Source organism: Meles meles, chromosome 18 (genome assembly GCF_922984935.1).
Source record: "Meles meles chromosome 18, mMelMel3.1 paternal haplotype, whole genome shotgun sequence".
In the NCBI taxonomy this organism is placed as follows: domain Eukaryota; kingdom Metazoa; phylum Chordata; class Mammalia; order Carnivora; family Mustelidae; genus Meles; species Meles meles.
This window is the reverse complement of record NC_060083.1, coordinates 22,888,444-22,910,085: the sequence shown is the minus strand read 5'-3', so window position 1 is coordinate 22,910,085 and position 21,642 is coordinate 22,888,444. Positions and strand designations below refer to the sequence as shown.

The 21,642-nt window shown below is 38.0% G+C and overlaps 1 protein-coding gene across 2 annotated transcripts in view; it reads right to left on the bottom strand.

Moving 5' to 3' along the window:
* The window catches only part of TAOK1 (TAO kinase 1), a 173,905-nt gene that overhangs the window by 62,301 nt on the left and 89,962 nt on the right, over positions 1 to 21,642 (bottom strand). For both annotated transcript variants that reach the window (XM_045984362.1, XM_045984363.1), the window contains exons 3-8: positions 17,019 to 17,090; positions 12,135 to 12,236; positions 10,877 to 10,922; positions 10,240 to 10,336; positions 8,280 to 8,393; positions 5,093 to 5,184 (exon numbers count right to left, since the gene is read on the bottom strand). In XM_045984362.1, the coding sequence (XP_045840318.1) occupies positions 5,093 to 5,184; positions 8,280 to 8,393; positions 10,240 to 10,336; positions 10,877 to 10,922; positions 12,135 to 12,236; positions 17,019 to 17,090 (523 nt within the window). The remainder of the gene's footprint in view (positions 1 to 5,092; positions 5,185 to 8,279; positions 8,394 to 10,239; positions 10,337 to 10,876; positions 10,923 to 12,134; positions 12,237 to 17,018; positions 17,091 to 21,642) is intronic.

The window sequence follows — 21,642 nt, the reverse complement described above, 5'->3', positions numbered from 1 at the left end:
GAGAGGCTACTAAAAGTTCAACCTAGAGTTTCCTTATAAGAAGTTCCAGCAAAGCAGATTCTAAAAGATCTATATGATTATTCACTGTTCTTGCTGAGCTTATGTAAATAGTAGGGCCAAATTTGTTAAAACTGGACTTGTTTTTCAAATGAATTAGTCCTGATTTGGATATCTCTGGGAATGAAGGTTATTTTAGAGAGAGAAATTATGTTTTAATAACACACCCTTATGGATGTTAGATTCTAGATTTGGTTTCTTTAAATGTTTGTTTACCTAAGCTAGATAACTTGAGGTAAACTTCAGAGAAGTTGTGCGATAACTCGTGTAGACAATCTTGCCTTTGCCAGTCAGTCCAGCCCAGATATAAGGAGAAAACTTAAGAAAATTGAAGGATTTGAAAGGAAAAATCTGACTGAGTTAGAGGGAATAATGGAAATAGCCGCTGAGGACTATGGGTCATGCTTGCGGGGGACAAAAGCGCTCTTACAGACTCTGCAGGGAAAAGGGTATTGGGTGTCAGCAATGAAAGCGCAGCTTTGTCAGAGCCACGCCACTTACTTAGGCTTTGATCTCCACGAGGGAGTTTCTTGGGACGAGGGAGTTTCTTGGGACGGTGAGCTACTGCAGGCTATGGATACTGCGGTTCACGGAGACGGCCTGACCTCCCTACAAACTGGTTAAGGGAAGACTCACTATAGTAGAGTGGACAGCTGAGGCAGAAGGAGCATTTCGGGAATTACAAACAGCCTTACTGAGTGCCCCAGCATTGGCCATCCCAGACATTACCAAGCGCTTCCTCTTGCATGTGGATGAAAAGGCAGGGGTGACTGAAGGAGTTTTGACTCAGACTCTTGGCAAAGGCCAACAGCCTACCTTAGCAAGAAACTAGATCCAGTAGCAGCTGGGTTCCCCCCTCGCCTCCGTATAATTGCTGCCATGGCCCTCCTGGTCAAGGATGCAAGTATATATACAGAAATGGACTAAATTAGACCATAAAGGGGATTGGGCTAAGATTAGAACAAGAAAGTTAATTCTTCCTCGAAGACTAGAAGAAATTAGTAAGCCAAATACATCACGGCACTCATTTGGGGACACGCAAGCTTAAAGAGCTTACGGGCAAGCAGTTCTAAGTTTCTTCTTCTCTTTTTTTAAGATTTTTTTTTTATTTATTTGACAGACAGAGATCACAAGTAGGCAGAGAGGCAGGCAGAGAGAGAGAGGAGGAAGCAGGCTCCCTGCAGAGCAGAGAGCCCGATGCGGGGCTCGATGCCAAGACACCAGGATCATGACCTGAGCTGAAGGCAGAGGCCTTAACACACCGAGCCACCCAGGCGCCCCAGTTCTAGGTTTCTAAATTAGGGCGTATGGCTCAAGATGTGGTTGACAGATGTGCTCAATGTCAGGCGGTAAATGCGAGAAGAGCTAGAATGGGAAGAGGGAAAAGAGAATGAGGTAAGGAACCAGGAATTTATTGGGAAATAGATTTTACAGAGATGAAACCAGGAAAATATGGGCACAAGTATATGTTCGTTTTTGTAGATACCTTTTCAGGCTGGGTAAAGGCTTTTTCTGCCAAACATAAGATGGCAGGCGTGGTAGCCAAAAAGCTACTAGAAGTTTGGGTTACCTCTTGAGATCGGGTCAGACAACAGCCCTGCATTTGTGCGTTCAGTCTCATAGGTATTGGACAAAGCCGTAGGCACTAATTGGGAAGTACACTGTACCTACCAGCCCCGGAGCTCCAGGCAAGTAGAAAGAACTAACCAAACTCTTAAAAAGACCTTGACAAAGTTAATTCTGGAGACTGGCGGTAGATGGGTAGATCTCCTTCCCTTTGCCCTCCTCAGGGCGCGATGTACACCCTGCTTAAACAAGGTGACCCCATTTAAAATAATGTTCGGGAGACACGCCCCCCCCAACCCTGCCCTTGGCTACAAGAGGTTGCTAGAGCAGAAATGACTGATCGGTCTGTATTCCAGTCACTGCAGGCATTACAGTCTATCTTAAATAGAGCCCATGCAGGGATCCGGACTGCCCACACTGGGACGGAGATGGAAGTGGAGCCACATCCTTACCAACCCGAGGACTTGGTTTTGGATATGTCGCCACTGGGTGGGAAACTCGGAGACTCGCTGGAAGAGACCATTTACTGTCATCCTGACCACCCTCACGGCAATAAAAGAAAGCATCAGGGCCTGGATTCACGCAGGTCATGTCAAATGAGCCGAGGACGAGGACATCCCCCAGAGGTGGATGCCCCTGCCGATGGACCTCACCGATCATAGACTAAATTGAGTTCACTGTTGCTCCTGCTGTTAAGATATAGGTGGGAGGTATAGGCGATTGCAAAATTAAAAAGGCGGGCTTAATACTGTTTCTAAAAGGAGGGAGGGGCTCTGCATAACCCTAGGAGAGAAATACTGTTTCTGGGTAAATCACACTGGAGTCATTAAAATAGTCTAGCAGCCATTAAAAGGGCGATATAGAATTGGCTGAAAAATCAAGGATTTGACTAATCTCCAAAGAAAAGGGGGGGAATGTAAGGACCTATTTAGCCAGAGCACTTCCATCCATCTGTTAAACAATAACCTTGTTGTTTAACCCTTAAACTGTCCCTGCTCCCCTTCCCCAGGGGACTTACTTAAAAACAAGTCCCAGAAACCAGCCCCAGGTAACAAAGCCCAGATACAAGGGTGGGTCAGGCCAGGTGGAGACATCCAATCAGTGGGGGGTTGCATACTGTCTCTCTAGCCACCGAGGAGTATGGTCCCTGCCCTTTGGGAACCTTTTGGGTGCCAATTCTAATCACGGTGACAGACTAGGTCAAATGTCTACTACAGGGTAAATTGTGATTCAGTTGGTCACTTATGTGACTGTGGAGTTTCCTCTGTGTGTTACAATCTCACTGGCCACCTATGCGTGGCCAAGCCCAACCACATGGCCTTTGCCCTTAAAAGCTAGTCTGTGCGGGGTGCCTGGGTGACTTAGTGGATTAAAGCCTTTGCCTTGGGCTCAGGTCATGATCCCAGAGTCCTGGGATCGAGCCCCGCATAGGGCTCTCTGCTCTGCAGGGAGCCTGCTCCCTCCTTTCTCTCTGCCTAGTTGTGATTTCTCTAATGTCGAGGAAAAAAAAAAAAAAAGCTAGTCTGTGGACCAGAGAGGGGTTGCCCTCTCTTGTAAGAAGTGCGGCCCCAAACATTCAGTCTGATTCTTTTTTTTTTTTCTTTTTAAAGATTTTATTTATTTATTTGTCAGAGAGAGAGAAAGACAGAGCTAGAGCGAGCACATGCAGACAGAGTGGCAGGCAGAGACAGAGAGAGAAGCAGGCTCCCTGCTGAGCAAGGAGCCTGATGTGGGACTCCATCCCAGGACACTGGGATCATGACCTGAGCTGAAGGCAGCCGCTTAACCAACTGAGCAACCCAGGCGTCTCTGGTCTGATTCTTGATGCTTGGCGTGGAATAAAGCTTTGCTTGACCTTTGCTTTATATCAGTCTCGCTCCTTTAATCATGGACCCATTTCTGGGGGTACGTAACATCAACCAGTACAAGTATGTAAAAATACCCCATGGCCAGAGTATATTAACCAGCTTCTCTACATTTACACCCAGTTTTCTTAAGAAATTAATGAGGATCTACCTGCAGGAACAACTGAGGTTAAAAGAATTGAGGTTAAAACACTTTAAAATAGAAAAAAAAATTCTGCAAACCTCAGAGAAACTAAGAGATCAGAAGAGAATGACATGATGGTATCTCCAAATCTGTCTGCTGATGCTGTCATACTTTAAAATAAATAAATTATATAGAGCTTGAAGGGAATGGTTAATGTAGGAATTATAATAAAAGCAAACATATCTAAAGATTATATAATTTTGGAAAAATATGAAGACTGTAAGATAGAGCATGGTTTATAATGGAAATTGTAATTTTCATCTACTATATAAGGATAAGCTTTTGATTTTTATTTTACCTCAATTTCCCTATTTACAAAACTGATTAACTCAATTTGAAAATTATTTAACCAAATTACACATGAATTTTACTTTTTTAAAAGATTTTATTTATTTATTTGAGAGAGAGAGAGCATGTGTCTGCACAAACAGGAGGCAGTGCAGAGGGAGAAGGACAACCAGACTCTGCACAGAGCTTGGAGCCCAAGGCAGGGTTCGATCCCACAACCTCAAGATGATGACCTGAATCAAAATCAAGAGTTGGATGTTCAAACAACTGAGCCACCCAGGCACCCCTCACATGGATTCTCTTTTTAATGTGTTATTTTTGATTTGTGGTCACTCCTAGAATGGTTCAATTAAATATTCCCAGTATTTCCCACTTTTAAATAAAATTTAAAGGAATTTTTTTTTTTTTTTAAGATTTTATTCGTAAGTAATCTCTACACCCAACATGGGGCTCAAACTTAAGAGCTACATGCTCTACAGACTAAGCCAGCCAGATGCCCCTGCAATATTTTTATAAGAAGAAAAAAAGAAAGAATATAGGATGGAAAGGGTTAAACTTGGAGAATCAAGAGCAAGAAGATGGACATCATCTTCAATTACAGTGACAATTCAATTATCTAGTTGAATCACTTACACTGAGAATGCTAGTAAAGTTATGATGGTCCACTGACTTAAGCATAGTTCCCTTTATGGGCAACAGAATAAAATGTGTGCATAAAATCAAATTGTTACAGTATGTCATGAAGACTGACATCTAATTCTCATACTTAATTCAAAGTAATAAGCATCCTAGGTACAGGTAAGTAATTCATCAATGCTGTAGAGACTATCTACAGATGGTAAATCTTGTAATTACAGACATACTTTAGACGTTTAACAAACAGCCATTAAATATTAGACATAAATACTTAATTAACACCACAGTGGGAAAATTATTTTAGACCTAATTTAACACAGCAAATACACCTCACCTAATATATATAAAAATTACCAGATAACCAAAGTGAAAACTTTAATAGATTTATTGCTCCCTTTACTAACAGACATAAAAAATAAAAAGCTATGCTTTGGTACAGAAAATGAGTAAAACACTGATCACAACTTACTACACAGTAATAAAAAACAATGCTTACCTAGTTCAATACATGTTATTCCAAGAGACCATACATCTACTTTGCCATCATACTGTCCTTCATCCATGGCTAAAATTACTTCTGGGGCCATCCTAAAACATAAAATGTCATTTAAAGTAAAAAAAAAAAAAAATGTATACTATTCTTTAAAAATGTAATGACCATCTACATAGCTCTACATAGACCATCTACACAGATTCACCTGTGTGAATTCTAGACATCGTGTTTAGATAAGAATTTTTATAATGAGAAATAAATGCCCTACAGGTCATCAGGGAAATATTTACCACTGCGTATATACTGTAAGATGCATTCTCACCATCTGTCATTATCATTAAGCAGCATCCTAAAGAAAAGATGCCCCAGAGCAGGGTTGCATATTTTAATATTGTATAACCCTTAGCCCTTAGGCTAGTGATTTTTTAAGAGATAGAGAGTAGGGAAGGGGCAGATGGGGAGAGGGAGAATCCTAAGCAGACTCCAGACCCAGAGTGGAGCCCAACTTGAGGCTCGATCTCAGAACCCTGAGATCATGACCCAAACCAAAATCAAAAGTCAGACTCTTAACCGAATGAAGCACCTAGGCACTCCCCCTCAGGCTAGTGATTCTTAAATATTTTGGTCTCAGGATGTTACTATTAAAGTCTGATCTATGCTTGAAAGATGGAATTTTTATCATTGGCACTGAATACTATCAATTGTTTTCCGTGCAGTGACAAGCTCACTTCATTTATTTTAGAAAATATCTGCCACAATAACCAACACTTAATACCCATAGTTTGTCACTCTTCCTTTTCAATAGGAATAGTGTTCCATGATAAAAGTGGCTAGGACAGCTCACAACAAAGACAATTACACAATATCAATCTTACAGGTGTCTTGGTTATAAAATGGAACATTAATTCATGTCTCTAATTAGAATCTAACATTTTTGATGGTATTTGACTTGTATTTGTTGTTAAACATAGAAAGACACTTAGAACAACTGTTGATACTTAGGGCGGTCACCATATACCCAAGTGTGAGTGTGAGTGTGTTTAAGCTTAAGTGTAATGACATCTAAATATGTACCTAGTTCCTACATTCCAAGTACATTATATACAAATTAATGAATATGTAAATAAAGTAAATTTTCAATTGTTAATACCAGAGTATTTCCAAGATGTTTTTTTTCTTTTTAATAGAGGGAGGAAGGGAGGGACAAAGGGAGAAGGAGAGAGAATCTTAAGCAAGCTCCATGCTAGGCATGGAGCGTGACATGGTGCTAGATCCCGTGACCCTAAGACCATGACTGAGTGGAAATTTACAAGACCAGTGCTCTAACCCCTGAGCTACGGAGCCTTCTGAGTGGAAATTTAAAAACTTAAGACACTTAACCAATGAAGCCACCCAGGTGTCCCCCAAGATTCTTTCAGATGTTGAAGTAAGTTTGGCAAATTACTAATTAAGGCAGAGTTAAACAAGTAATTTTATTTTTTATTGCAGAACTTTTCAGGACCTTTTAAATATCTAATATTCATCATTAATTTATTTTTTTTAAAATATTTTATTTATTTGACAGAGAGAAATCACAACTAGGCAGAGAGGCAGGCAGAGAGAGAGGAGGAAGCAGGCTCCCCGAGGAGCAGAGAGCCCGATGCAGGGCTCAATCCCAGGACCCTGGGGTCATGACCTGAGCCGAAGGCAGAGGCTTTAACCCACTGAGCCACCCAGGCGCCCCATCATCATTAATTTATAAATAGGAGAACCATTAAGCAAATATTAAGAAATATTTGCTCACAGAATCCTTTTAATAGAAGGGAAAGGGAGTCTACCTAAAGTAGGACATAAGAAATTTTTGGTCACCTAGAGAATTGGAAGAATAGAAATTCTTCAAGTTTTTAAATTTGTTTGCCTCTAATGAATTTATGAAAATTATTTATCCCCTTGTACATTTCTGAGTTATCTAAATTTTATAAACTTAATAGCTATAAAGGATACAGTACATAGCATATACTTTTATGCTTTATATGTGATTTAGAAATATTTAAAACAGAGCTGCAGAGTTAGCTCATTTGATTTATTAAAAAACAACACACTGTTGTATAAGCCAATTAGCAAAGCCAGTCTTCACTGTCATATCAGTCAAATCAGAATCACTTTCTGTTGGAAAAAGTCTGACTTCATTTTCTATGCAAGTAATATGTTAATGTGTCCCCATGACAACCATCTCAGTTACGAATTTTACACTAGAAAAAAAGGGGAGAAAGATAACTGAGGAGAGAGAAAAAGCAAGGAGTAAAAGGGAATGGAGATAACTGAAAAGGCACAAGGCCTTGCCAAGAGTTTGTGTTCTGACTCTTCAAAATTTCTGTTACTATAGATTCTCAAATTATTCTTCTGGTGTTGCTTTGAGGCTTTTATATCCCAGACCACTGCATCACTGTAATATTCAGGATGGCTAGAAGTCCTATTTTTTATAAAGCAGGAGAGGGAGATTTGAAAGGTAGGTCGGAAAGAAGATACAGTGGACCTAAGACATCATTCTCTTCATATGGAAGAACATAGGGAAGTTGAAGAACTGGACAATTATTCCCTTCAAACTTGCGGACATTAATACAAAATTATTTATGGATAAAACAGAGGATGCCTAGAATTTGCTTCACAATAATGGTGGGGACAGGGAGGAGACAAAAATGAGTACATACATCAGGAATGGCCATGCGATACTGTTACTGGGCTGGGTGACTGATATGAAAGGTTTCATTATACTTTTGTCTACTTTTATGTGTACTTGAAATTCTCCGTAATAAAAAAATAAAACCAGAAAACTCCAAATCAGCCATCAGTCTTCCGGTACTCCTAGTCTGAAGGTACTAATATATGGTAAATAAAAATATAAAGAAAACACACAAATTTCCACTTAGCATTTCTGTATTCTCCTCACTTGGATTTTCATTGAATTTTTTTACTCCCACACCCAAAATATGATGCAGGTTATAATACAGAAGAAAATGTCAAGGGGACAAATGAAAAAAAATAGGAGATGTAAGGGCAGCACTCCAAATCTGTATCTGAAACTAACCATGCTTAAAGTTAAAATGTCCACAATAGCATATACAAGAAAAAGATAAGACATCTGAAAATGTATAATCACACATTTCTTATTTCAATCATGAGGATCAATAGCACATAGGATTATTCTTACCAATATGGCGTTCCCACAAAAGAATTGGCAGGAGATGCCATGGAAGCTGATCCAAAGTCAGCAAGTTTCACCTGGCCTGGTTCTGTCAGAAGGATATTTCCTGCTTTGATATCTCTGGGTTTAAGGAACACAGAAAATTATTTCTCTTTTGTTCATTAGACTGTGTTGAAAATGATAAAAATCAAGTAAAAAGTTTTACAATAGGGAAGGAAAAATCAAAGTAATTAAGTCCTAGGATAATTTCTAAATTAGGATAATGAGAATTAGGATTCAAAAGCAAAAAATAGAGAAGTGATATAAATATACAGTGATAATTTTCTTCTCTAAAAGACAAAATAGCAGTAAAGACAAAAGACAGAAAATCAAGTAATTAGAGCATAGTCTATACTTGAGTTCCTGTTTATTGATACAAATAATGGTTTTAAAAATAGTTTAATTAGCTGATGAGTCCTTCATAATTTTAAGATTTCTGAGTGTACCATGTAAAGTTAAGAAAGATCTAATACCCCAAATTTGTTTTTTTGAAGGTTATTCTTATCATTTCCAAACCTTACCATAGTTCTCCTAACTAAACATGAAATAAAACTGCAACACATGGATAATGTAGTATCTAATGGGTTTTACTTTTTAAAAATTTACTTTCAGGCTTACTTTTTAAAATTAGCAGACATATTATCCATGCAAAATAAGATTATGGATATTTATATAACAGGATGGTATGTCCAATTGGTACCATAACATACATTTAACCTTTCCAAAAAAAAAAAGAAAAAAAACCCACCTCAAAACCAAAAAACCAACCAAAAAAAACCCAACCAAATTTCCAAACACCTGTCAATTCTAACTATAGTATTGTAATGGATATAATATTAAATAAATCTTTTCCCTTCCATTTGCTTTTTAAATAAGAGGTATTTTGAGGCTGATAAGACCTTAGGGTTCTAATTCCAACTCTTCCATTCACTTTTTTTTTTTTTTTAAAGAATTTATTTATTTGACAGAGAGAGAGATCACAAGTAGGCAGAGAGGCAGGCAGAGAGTGAGGGGGAAGCAGGCTCCCCACTGAGCAGAGAGCCCGATGCGGGGCTCAATCCCAGGACCCTGGGATCATGACCTGAGCTGAAGGCAGAGGCTTAAACCACTGAGCCACCCAGGCGCCCCCCATTCACTTATTTTTTAGCATGTAGACTTCTCTTGGACCTTACTATCCTCATCTTAAAAAAAAATGGTAAGCCATTTAGCTCACGACTCTACTATATAGTTTAATATATATTGCCTGGTTCAAAAGCTAGTTTCCTTTTAAAACAGTCAAAACCTGTATCAAGGCTAAAAATGCATTATAAAATAGTTTACTCTTAATGTTACTATCCATTATTAGGGATCATCAAGGATTAATACTCAAAAGTACAGAGTGTTAAGTCCATGTCATAGGATCATTGGAACAAAATTGGCTTATCAATTACCAGAAACACAAAAGACCAAAGTTTAGTTCTAGTCTAGTCTGGCTTTGTAAACTTCAGAAAAATTAGTCATAAACTGGGGCATTGCTTTATCTGTAACATGAAAAAAGTAAGACTACATAATTCCTAATGTCTTTTCCATATACCAAATTAAATATTCTACAATTAAATTCCTACCACAAATCTATAAAGTGCAGAAATGTCAGAAAGCCCAGCACCACATGTAGACAAAGATAAAACTGATCCTAAAAAGGAAAATTAAAATTTAATTTTGAATTAAATCTTTTATCATTATAGAAAAAAAAAAACAACAACTGATCCTAAAAGGAGATCAAATGTACTGGCATGTTTGCAGGACAACCTAAAAACTGAGTTTATAAGATTCTGAAATGCTTTTATTTGGCTATAACAAACAAAACTTTTAGTGTTAGTAAGTTCTATGGTTGATAAACCCAATAAGCCATTTGCTGTTAATACATGATAATTGTCAAAGTACTTACCTATGGATCATGGTATGAGAATGTAAGTAGGCTAATCCCTGGAGAGCACCATGTGTAATTGCTGCTATTTCCACTTCTTGTAATGGCTTTTTGTGAACTTAAAATAAGAATTTATGAGAAAATAATTACTATACAGAATATTTTTGTTTAAAAAAATAAACATCTAATATTTGACAAAGGCAATTTTGAAAAACTAACATTTAGTGAGAAGATTTGCTCCCGAAAACAATAAAACAAGGCTACTGAAATTTATAACTGGAATTACAGTTGTGCCTAACTGTTAAAGTATATAGCTCACAGCCAATTTCCCTCTCAGTTAACATTCAATAATTAGTTGACTATAAAAACAAAAATAACAAAAGTTTTCCCTTTATTCTCACACATCTTCATTCTGAACAGAAGGTATAAGTTAAGCTAAATGACAAAGAATGAAGAAAAATGCTTGGTAAGTTAAAATATAAGAAAATTCAACTATTTTATGCTACTACAGGACAGTGCATAACATGATGAGAATCTAGAAAAGGCAAATGTTTTTACTCTTTCTGGAAAGTTTTTACATTTTTTAAGAAAATCTTACAGAATTCTCATTATATTTTTGCTAATACTTTTTTTTCCTGAATAATTAAAGGAAACCTACCTTCCAGTAAATCTGAAGCAGATCCTAAACAATATTCCATTACCAGCTACATGGGAAGAAAAATTGTAAAAGCACTAAATTAGTAAAAAGATTCTATTTGAGATAAAATAAATTGAAGTAAAATAGAGTTGGTCATCATTTACCTTAAAAAATAAGTATTTATGTATTTAGTAATTTCGTAAATGATAAATTCAATAATACATTAATCTTTTATGCCAATACACAATCACTTGTACAAGATGTATATTTCATCTATAATTACTAACTAAAACTATAAAGGAATATAGTTACATTGTTCTATTAGGAAATGGAAAACTGTCCTCTGGACTTGTATGTACAAAGGTTAGGTTACAGTTTAAATGCTTCCTTGAAGCAAACACAGGACCTCCCGTGTGCCAGATATTTTATACATATTAACTAATTTAATCCTCACAACCACCTTATAAGGTAGGCCTTATTATTACCCGTGGGGATCATTTCTGTTAAAAGAAAATTTACTTTTTTTTTTTTTAAAGATTTTATATATTTATTTATTTGAGAGAGAGAGAGACAGAGCAACAGAAAGATTGCACTAAATGGGGAGGAGAGGGAGAAGCAGGTTCCCTGCTGAACAGGGAGCCCGATGCAGGGCTCAATCCCGGGACCCTGAGATCATGACCTGAGTTGAAGGTAGATACTTAACTGCTGAGCCATCCAGACACCCTGAAAACCTACTCTTTAAAGATACAGTTCTTATGCCTATACCACTGTTGGAATACTAACTTGTCACTTTAATGGGAAAAAGAGAAAATTAATCTCCACTTGTTGTAATAAAGTGTCTCAGTTTTCCACCATTAGTATTCAGCCAAAGAATTATAATCAGTACATATTTAACCAAAATTCACCAAATCTGTGTGGTTAAATAGATTACAATGTATTTATGTCAAAAAGATATGCTAACTTTTATCCTTGAATAACAGGATTATTGTACAATGCTTCATAAACCATATGAAAAATGATGATACTAAAAAATGTCAAGAGAACATTTTACTACTACGCACATAAAGGTCAGCAAAATATCTGCAGTAAACTTGTACAAGTTCTATTATCTCTTATTGCCAAGGAGTTCTAAGAAAAGCTTCTCTTCCTCGCTCAGTATGAAACTAACATTTCAAGGTGTTTTTGCATGGCTTTACACAACCATTTTGAGACATTCTTGAATTAATTCATTCTAAACCAATACCAACAAAATTATAGCAAGGAGAGGGCAAACACCTACCCATGCTGTGTGCTCACGTAAATAGCAGCCTTTGTATTCTATACTGTTGGGATGTTTTATTCTTTGTAGAAACTTGACTTCCTTAATAATATCCTGCCATTTCTGTGGGGGGGGGGGAAGAAAGGAAAGAATTATGAACAGTTGCTTTTCTTTATAAAGTTGTATAAGAAAAAAGTAATTACTAGCTTAAGCAGGGTTAATGAGAACATACAACTTTGCTTTATTTTAATATTCAAATAGAAAACTAATAAATTTAAAAGTAATTTCATTTATATAGTTTAAACTCAATTCATAATTTATAAAGTTATTTTATTCAAGGCAGAAACATTTCAGTTTGATAAAATTTATCATCAATGAGTCTCATTAAAATTTTACAATCACACACTAAGCATGTTGATGAAAACTGTATACTATAGTGATTTTTCTCCATTAGTTCAACTTCCCCCTTTTTGTTTTTTTTTTCTATTTTACTTATTTTAAGTAAAGAAAACTTATTTATTGAGGGGGTGAGAGAGAGAGCAAGAGCAGGGGGAAGGAGAAGCAGACCCCTCTCTGAGCAGGCAGCCTGACATGGGGCTCAATCCCAGGACTCTGGGATCATGACTTGAGCCAAAGGCAGATGGTTAACCGACTGAGCCACCCAAGCAACTCCCCCCCACTTTTTTTTTTTTTTTTAAAGATTTTACTCAAAATGGCTAGAAGACCTAAATGTGAGACAGGAATCCATCAAAATTCTGGAAGAAAACACAGGCACAGCAACCTCTTTGACTTAGCTATTAGTAACTTCTGGCTAGACACATCTCCAAAAGCAAGAGAAACAAAGGCAAAAACGAACTATTCCGACTTCATCAAGATTTTTCCACACCAAAGGAAACAGTGGACAAAACCAAAAGACAACCTACAGAATGGGAGAAGATATTTGCAAATGTCTTATCGGATAAAGGGTTAGTATTCAAAATCGATAAAGAACTCAGCAAACTCAATACCCAAAGAGCAAATAATCCATTCAAGAAATGGGGAGGGGACACAAACAGACATTTCTCCAAAGACATACAAATGGCCAACAGACACATGAAAAAATACTCAACATCATTCGGTATCAGGGAAATACAAATCAAAACCACAATGCAATACCACTTCATACCAGTCAGGATCTCTAAAATTAACATGTCAGGAAACAACAGCTATTGGCAAAGATGCAGAGAAAGGGAACCCTCCTACCCTGTTGATGGGAATGGAAGCTGATGCTGCCACTCTGGAACACAGTATGGAGGTTCCTCAGAAAGTTGAAAATAGAGCTACCCTACATCCCAGCAACTGCACTACTGGGTATTTACCCCCAAAGATACAAATGTAGTGATCTGAAGGGGCACCTGCACACCAATGTTTATGGAAGCAATGTTCACAATAGCCAAGGCCCAGATGTCTATCAGATGAATGGATAAAGAAGATGTGGTGTGTAAATGCACGTGCACACACACACACACACACACACACACACACACACACACACACTGGACTATTATGCAGCCATCAAAAAATGAAATCTTGGGGCACCTGGGTGGCTCAGTGGGTTAAAGCCTCTGCTTTCGGCTCAGGTCATGATCCCAGGATCCTGCTTCCTCTCTCTCTCTGCCTGCCTATCTGCCTACTTGTGATCTCTCTCTGGCAAATAAAAAAAGTCTTTAAAAAAAAAATGAAATCTTGCCATTTGCAATGACATGGATAGAACTAGAGGGTACTATGTTAGTTGAAATAAGTCAATCAGAATCAGAGAAAGACAATTATCATATGATCTCACTGATATGTAGAATTTAAGAAACAAAACAGAGGCTCAGAGGGGAAGAGAAGAAAAAATAAACCAAGACAAAAACCAGAGAGACAAACCGTAAGAGACTCTTAATCACAGGAAACAAAGTAAGGGTGCTGGAGGGGAAGGGGTAGAGGGATGGGATAACTGGGTGATGGATATTAAGGAGGGCCATGTAATATAATTAGCACTGGGTATTATATAAGACTGATGAATCATAGGCCTGTACCTCTGAAACCAATACTACATTATATTAATTAAATGAATTTAAATAAAAGAAATAAAGATTTTACTTATTTATTTGAGCTAAAGAGAGGGGGAGAGTATGAGTAGGGGGGCAGAGTCAAAGGGAGAGGGAGAAGCAGGCTCCCCACTGAGCAGGAAGCCTGACCTTAGGCTCAATCTAGGACTCCAAGATCATGAGCTGGGCTGAAGACAGACACCTAACTTTAACCAACTGGGCCACCCAGGCGTCCCATCAACTTCCCCAATATTTGCAGCTTTATTAACATGTAATTTACATATCATAGAGGTCACCTATTGTGTCTTTGGCTTATATGTTCTGCCAAATATTAAGGTTATGTTTTTTAAACTCAAATAATTACTCTGAGATTTAAATTCCTAAATGCATACTTTCTAAATGCTAGTAAATAATTGTTATTATATAGGAAAGGTCACAGAAAAAAGAAGCAGTATAAAAACATTTTCTTATATATTTTACTTCTTCACAGATAAGCCTTTGGCCGTAAGCTATTCCATGACAACCTTATGTCATATCCATAGTTATTCTTAAGAAGCAACAAGGGAGAGAGGTGCCTGGGTGGCTCAGTCAGTTAAGTGTCCTGGGATAGAGCCCTGCATCAGACTCCCTGCTCTGCAGGGAACTCTACCTCTCCCCCTCCTCCTGTTAATAATGCTCGGTTGCTCTCTCTCTGCAAATAAATAAATAAAATTTTAAAAATAAAAAAAAATAGCAACCAGGAAACTCTAAAATTACAAATCCTTCGATTCATACTCAAAGATTCTAGAGGCTTAGTGGAAATTAGGAATCCGCTTTTTGTTCTTGTTTTAGTTTTTTCAAGGTTTTCTACTAACTTGGGCCATATTTCTAAAGGCACAGAAACTACCAGCACAATAGAAAACTTTAAGAAATGCTTTGTACTAAAATTTAAGATCATATATTTCTTATTTTATTTCACGAGTCCTCAACAAAATACAGCAAAATGTGTACAATATAAAATGCAAAATTCTGAAAACATTTCATGGGCTTTAAATTTCAAATTTGAATACTCTGGGACCAAATTCAGAACAAAGCAAAAGCCTGTACTCTGTAAAAAGGACTTTCACGAAGGACACTAATAATTGGATGTGAAAAGATGATAAACTAAATGAAACTTTGTTTTAGGTGTAACTAATCAAATAGACTCCAACACAGTACCAGTCTGCCTGTGAAAGCTAGTCCTACAGCTGTGCTATAGAATGGCAAATAAAATTAGAGTGAACTTGTAAGAAATGGAGTTTTTTGGAGGTTCAGGAATTTTTAGAAAAATTTTTAGGTATCAAAACGATGAAAGAGTGATATAATCATAATAGTGTTACCATACCCACAATACAATGTTCACAAAAATTAAATTTACCATAAAACAGAACTTCCAAAAAAGGTAGAAAACCAAAATCTTCAAAAAGTAAACACTAACTCAGCAATTGCATCTTAGCCACATACCTGAAATTACTGAAAGCAGAGATTCAAAGAAATATTTACATAGCCAGTTCATAGCAGCACAATAACCAAATGAGGGAAGCAACCTAACTGTCCACTGAAAAATGGATGGATAAACAAAATGTGGTAGTTTACACACACACACGCACACACACACACACACACACACACACACTATAAAGGAAGGAAATTCTGACACATACCATACCATGGATGAACTCTGAGGATATTATGCTAAGTGAAATAAGCCAGTCACGAAAAGTCAAATACTACATGATTTCACTTACATGAGACACCTACAGTGATCAAATTCATAGAGACAGAAATGAGAATGGTGATTTCCAGGGATGGAGGATGCAGAGATGGGGAATTATTGCTTAATGGGTATAGAATTTCAATTCTGCAAGATGAAATGAGTTCTGGAGAAGAATGGTAGTGATGATTGCATGACAACGTGAATGGCTTCAATGCCACTGAACTGTACATTTAAAGATGTTAAGATGATAAATTTTGTTGTGTGTATTTTACCACAATTAAAATAATTAAAGTCTAAAAATCCTAGATTTAGAAAGAATACATGTAATAAAATAATTTATACAATTAAATAGAACAAATATAATCTGAAGAGAATTAATCAGAATGTTAGCAAACTAAAGTAGTATCAATAATTTGTTTTTCAAATTATTACACACTATTTTTAGACTAGATATAACTGCCTGTTGATTATTAAAATTTAAAATAATCCTTAAACAATGTCTAAACCTTTTTTTTTAAAGATTTTATTTATTTATTTGACAGACAGAGATCACAGGTAGGCAGAGAGGCAGGCAGAGAGAGAGGAAGGGAAGCAGACTCCCTGCTGAGCAGAGAGCCCCATGCGGGGCTCGATCCCAGGACCCTGGGATCATGATCTGAGCCGAAGGCAGAGGTTTTAACCCACTGATCCACCCAGGTGCCCCAACAATGTCTAAACCTTTCAAAAACTATATACAATCTATTGTCAAATATATCTTATTATAGTTTACTTATTTAAAAACTGATGATTCCCCTATGATGCAGATAAAGTAATACATTAAACCACAGTTTTAAAAAGTAAGCTCACTTCAGCAGCACATATACTAAAAAATAAAAAGCTAGGGTACAAGCTGGGAGGCCATTAATGTTCTGTTTATAGCTTTAGGTACACTTTAATGGGCATATTTAGTTTCTGAAAGAAAATTCACTTAGATATACCCTTAATATTTGTATACTTTTCTTTATGTATGTATATTTTTTAAAGGATTCCCATCTACCCCCCTTAAAAATAGCATGTCTTTCTCTAATATGTGAATAAGAATGCATACGTTTTACCTACCTCAGTAGACTGCTTTCCACTATAAGACATTTTCTTGATAGCCACCACTTCATTGGTGCGCACATCCCGTGCCTAAAAAAAAAAAAGCAAAGACCATTGTTAAAATGAAGAGATTAAATCTAGGCAATTATTTCTCTCAGAATTGAAGCATTTATAAGCTGTCATATCAAAAAGGACACCAAAAGTGCTATTAAAAACACATTTTAAGGGGCGCCTGGGTGGCTCAGTGGGTTGAAGCCTCTGCCTTGGCTCGGGTCGTGATCCCGGGGCGTCCGGCTCTCTGCTCGGCGGGGGGCCTGCTTCCTCCTCTCTCTCCCTGCCTGCCTCTCTGACTAGTTGCGATCTCTGTCAAATAAATAAATAAAATCTTAAAAAAAAAAAAAAAAACACATTTTAAAAAAAGAGTAAATATATTATGAAACATCAAATTATCCAGGAGCTCATACACTGGAGAGAAAAAGCAGGTTTATCTTTCAGTAATTTAGTTGAGAGAAAAAATATAGAAATTTTCTTTAAAGATTATATTTATTTATTTGACAGACAGAGATCACAAGTAGGCAGAGAGAGAGGAGGAAGCAGGCTCCCTGCTGAGTAGAGAGCCCAATGCCGGGCTCAATCCCAGGACCCTGAGATCATGACCTGAGCCAAAGGCAGAGGCTTAATCCACTGAGCCACCCAGGTGCCCAGAAATTTCAATAGTACTATAAACACAGACAAAACAAGACTAATATATATAAATTAAGTCTATGCTAATAAATTTTGAAATCTCAATGAAATGGACAATTTTCTAGTTAAAATTACTAAAACCGATCTAAAGAAAAAATGTGAGGAAAACAACAGTGGCAGATTGAAAAGAATTCCGATTGTCTTTAAAATAGTTGTAAGTGGAAAATAGCTTTACCAGGGGAATTTTCCAGGATATAAGTAGTAACAAAAAGTTATCCCATTAATTTTACGAAGGCAGTATAACCCAATAACTAAAACTTCGCAAACAGTACAAAATAGTACCAATTTGAGTTGAAAATATAGACAAAAGAATTTTTTTTTTTTTAAGATTTTATTTATTTGACAGACAGAGACCACAAGCAGGCAGAGAGGCAGGCAGAGAGAGGAGGAAGCAGGCTTCCTGCTGAGCAGAGCCCGATGCGGGGCTCGATCCCAGGACCCTGAGATCACGACCTGAGCCGAAGGCAGCGGCTTAACCCACTGAGCCACCCAGGCGCCCCGACAAAAGAATTCTAAATACAATTTAAAAACCAAGTATTACAAAGAGCATTAAAATAAATTTTTCACTTGGCTAAAATATATTATAATCACAGAAATGCAAAAGATCTGGATAGTAGAAAAACATCTACCACATTTTTAAAAAATATTTTATTTACTTGGGGGGTGAAGGACAGAGAGAGAGTGCTCAAGTGCTTAGGAGGAGGAGGGGCAAAGGGAGAGGGAGAAGCAGAACTCCAGGTGAGCAGGAAGCCCAATAGGGCTGGACCCCGGAACACCAGGACCCCGGTTTCACAACCTGACCTGAACAGAAGGCAGATGCTTGATAGGCTAAGACACCCAGGTGCCCCTCATTTACCACGGTTTTATTAAAAGTCAAAGGGGAAAAATACATGTTTATCAGTGCTCAATAAATGGAAAATGCAGGAAGGGCCCAATACTAAATGTACTCAGTTGTAGGAAACGTCAAACTCCTAGAAAACCTCAATTAGAAAGGTAATTCCTCGGGGCGCCTGGATGGCTCAGTGGGTTAAAGCCTCTGCCTTCGGCTCAGGTCATGATTCCAGGGTCCTGGGATCGAGCCCCACATCGGGCTCTCTGCTCAGCAGGGAGCCTGCTTCCCCCTCTCTCTCTGCCTACTTTGATCTCTCTCTCTAAATAAATAAATAAATAAAAATCTTAAAAAAAAAAAAGGTAATTCCTCAACATGACAAATCATGTCTATTGTAAACAACTGCTAATCAGAATTAATACTGCTACAATATACCATAATTATTTACCACTCTTGGGGCAATTCTGAAAACGAAGTGATTGCGCCTGCGCCTGGGTGGCTCAGTGGTTTAGGCCACTGCCTTCGGCTCAGGTCATGATCTCAGGGTCCTGGGATCGAGTCCCGCATCGGGCTCTCTGCTCGGCAGGGAGCCTGCTTCCCTCTCACTCTCTCTGCTTGCCTCTCTGCCTACTTGTGATCTCTCTCTGTCAAATAAATAAATAAAATCTTTAAAAAAAAATATATATATATATATATAACAGAAATACAATCGTTAACTTTTTGGAAGGAGCACCTGGGTGGCGCAGTGGTTAAGCAATCAACTCTTGGATTTTGGCTCAGGTCATGATCTCAGGGTTGTGGGATCCAGCCCTGCGTGGACTCCACACTTAGGAAGTCAGCTTGGGGTTCTCTCTCTCCCTCACCCCCCGCTCGATCTCTAAAATAAGTAAATAAATCTTTAAAAAAAAAAAACAAAACCCTCTCTGAAAAAGAAGAGCCAAACTCTTACTATATACACATATATGCACACATGCATGAACACACATGAGAATAGCAGTAAATACTTAAAATAAATTAGTAAAAGTGTAAGAACCATCTCAAATCATCTGTGGAAGAAATCATCTCCAGTCTAGACTTCAATGAATTCCCCAAATCAAAATGTTCTAAAATTAGATTATGGTGATGACTATAAATAATATTTACTAAAAATCATTGAAATGTACACTTAAAAGTTGGTGAACTTATGGAATGTAACTCATATCTCAATAAACTTGTTAAAAAAAATGGATAGTACATATGTAAGTTACACCTCTACCACTTGCTTTAAAAAACTTTTTAGGGCTGGGGCGCCTGGGTGGCTCAGTTGGTTAAAGCCTCTGCCTTCGGCTCAGGTCATGATCCCAGGGTCCTGGGATAGAGCCCCGCATCGGGCTCTCTGCTCAGCAGGGAGCCTGCTTCCCTCTCTCTCTGCCTACTTGTGATCTGTCAAATAAATAAATAAATAAATAAATAAATAAACTCTTAGAAAACAAAAAACAAAACTTTTTAAAAGGGGCGTTTGGGTAGCTCAGTTGGTTAAATTTCCAACTCTTGATTTTGGCTTAGGGCATGATCTCAGGGGGGTGATATCCAGCCAGGCTGTGTTGGGCTCCGTGCTGGCCATGGAGCCTGCATGGGATTCTCTATTCTCCTCTGCCCCTCCATGCCACTTCCCCAAAGATTGCTCTCTCAAAACAAAACTCTTTTTTTAAGATTTTGTTTATTTATTTGACAGAGATCACAAGTGGGCAGAGAGGCAGGCAGAGAGAGAGAGAAGGAAGCAGGCTCCCTGCTGGGCAGAGAGCCTGATGTGGGGCTCGATCCCAGGACCCTGAGCTCATGACCTGAGCCGAAGGCAGAGGCTTAACCCTCTGAGCTACCCAGGTGCCCCTCAAAACAAGACTTTTTAAAAAGAAACACTGTCTGGGAAAAACTAATGACATATCAATTTCAATTAGCAGTGGACTGTTTAATGAAACTTGCACCACTTGTTGTAATGGATAAAGTGGATCTAGCCACGTAAGTCCTGCCTGAGTATTTTTCAATGAATTTATTTTTCCATGATGTTCTCTGCTTATCTGTGAGCTCCCTGATTTTAATCAATAGGTGTTAACAGCAATATTTCTTTTCTTTTGTAACAGCTTTACTGAAATAGTATACATTCTATACAATCACATTTGAATGTGCACAATTTAATAGCTTTTAGTATAAAATATGCAACCATCACAATTTTAGAACTCCTATCACCTCAAAAACTCCAAACTGTTCTTTTAAAAAAGTGGTTAGGGGGGCGCCTGGGTGGCTCAGTGGGTTAAGCCTCTGCCTTCGGCTCAGGTCATGATCTCAGGGTCCTGGGATCGAGCCCCGCATCGGACTCTCTGCTCAACCGGGAGCCCGCTTCCCTTCATCTCTCTCTGCCTGCCTCTCTGCCTACTTGTGATCTCTGTCTGTCAAATAAATAAATAAAATCTTTAAAAAAAAAAAAAGTGGTTAGGGGCGCCTGGGTGGCTCAGTGGGTTAAGCCTCTGCCTTCGGCTCGGGTCATGACCTCAGGGTCCTGGGATCGAGTCCCGTATCGGGGTCTCTGCTCGGCAGGGAGCCGGTTTCCCTCTCTCTCTCTCTGCCTGCTTCTCTGCCTACTTGTGATCTCTCTGTCAAATAACTAAATAAAATCTTTAAAAAAAAAAAAGTGGTTAAAATGGTAATTTTATTTGTATTTTACATTAAAATTTTTTACTTTATTAAGAAAAAAAAAAGAGGGGCACCTGGGTGGCTCAGTGGGTTAAAGCTTCTGCCTTCGGCTCAGGTCATGATCCCAGGGTCCTGGGATCGAGCCCCGCATCGGGCTCTCTGCCCAGGCAGGGGGCCTGCTTCCTCCTCTCCCTGTGCCTGCCTCTCTGCCTACTTGTGATCTCTGTCTGTCAAATAAACAAATAAAATGTTTAAAAAAAAAAATAAAAGAAACTCCATACCTTTGGGCAATTGCCCTCTTATTCCTTTTCCGCACCACTCCAGCCCTAAGCAATAACTTCCCTCTCTCTCCCTGTAAGATTTGCCCAGAATGGAACCATATAACACGTGGTCTTTTTG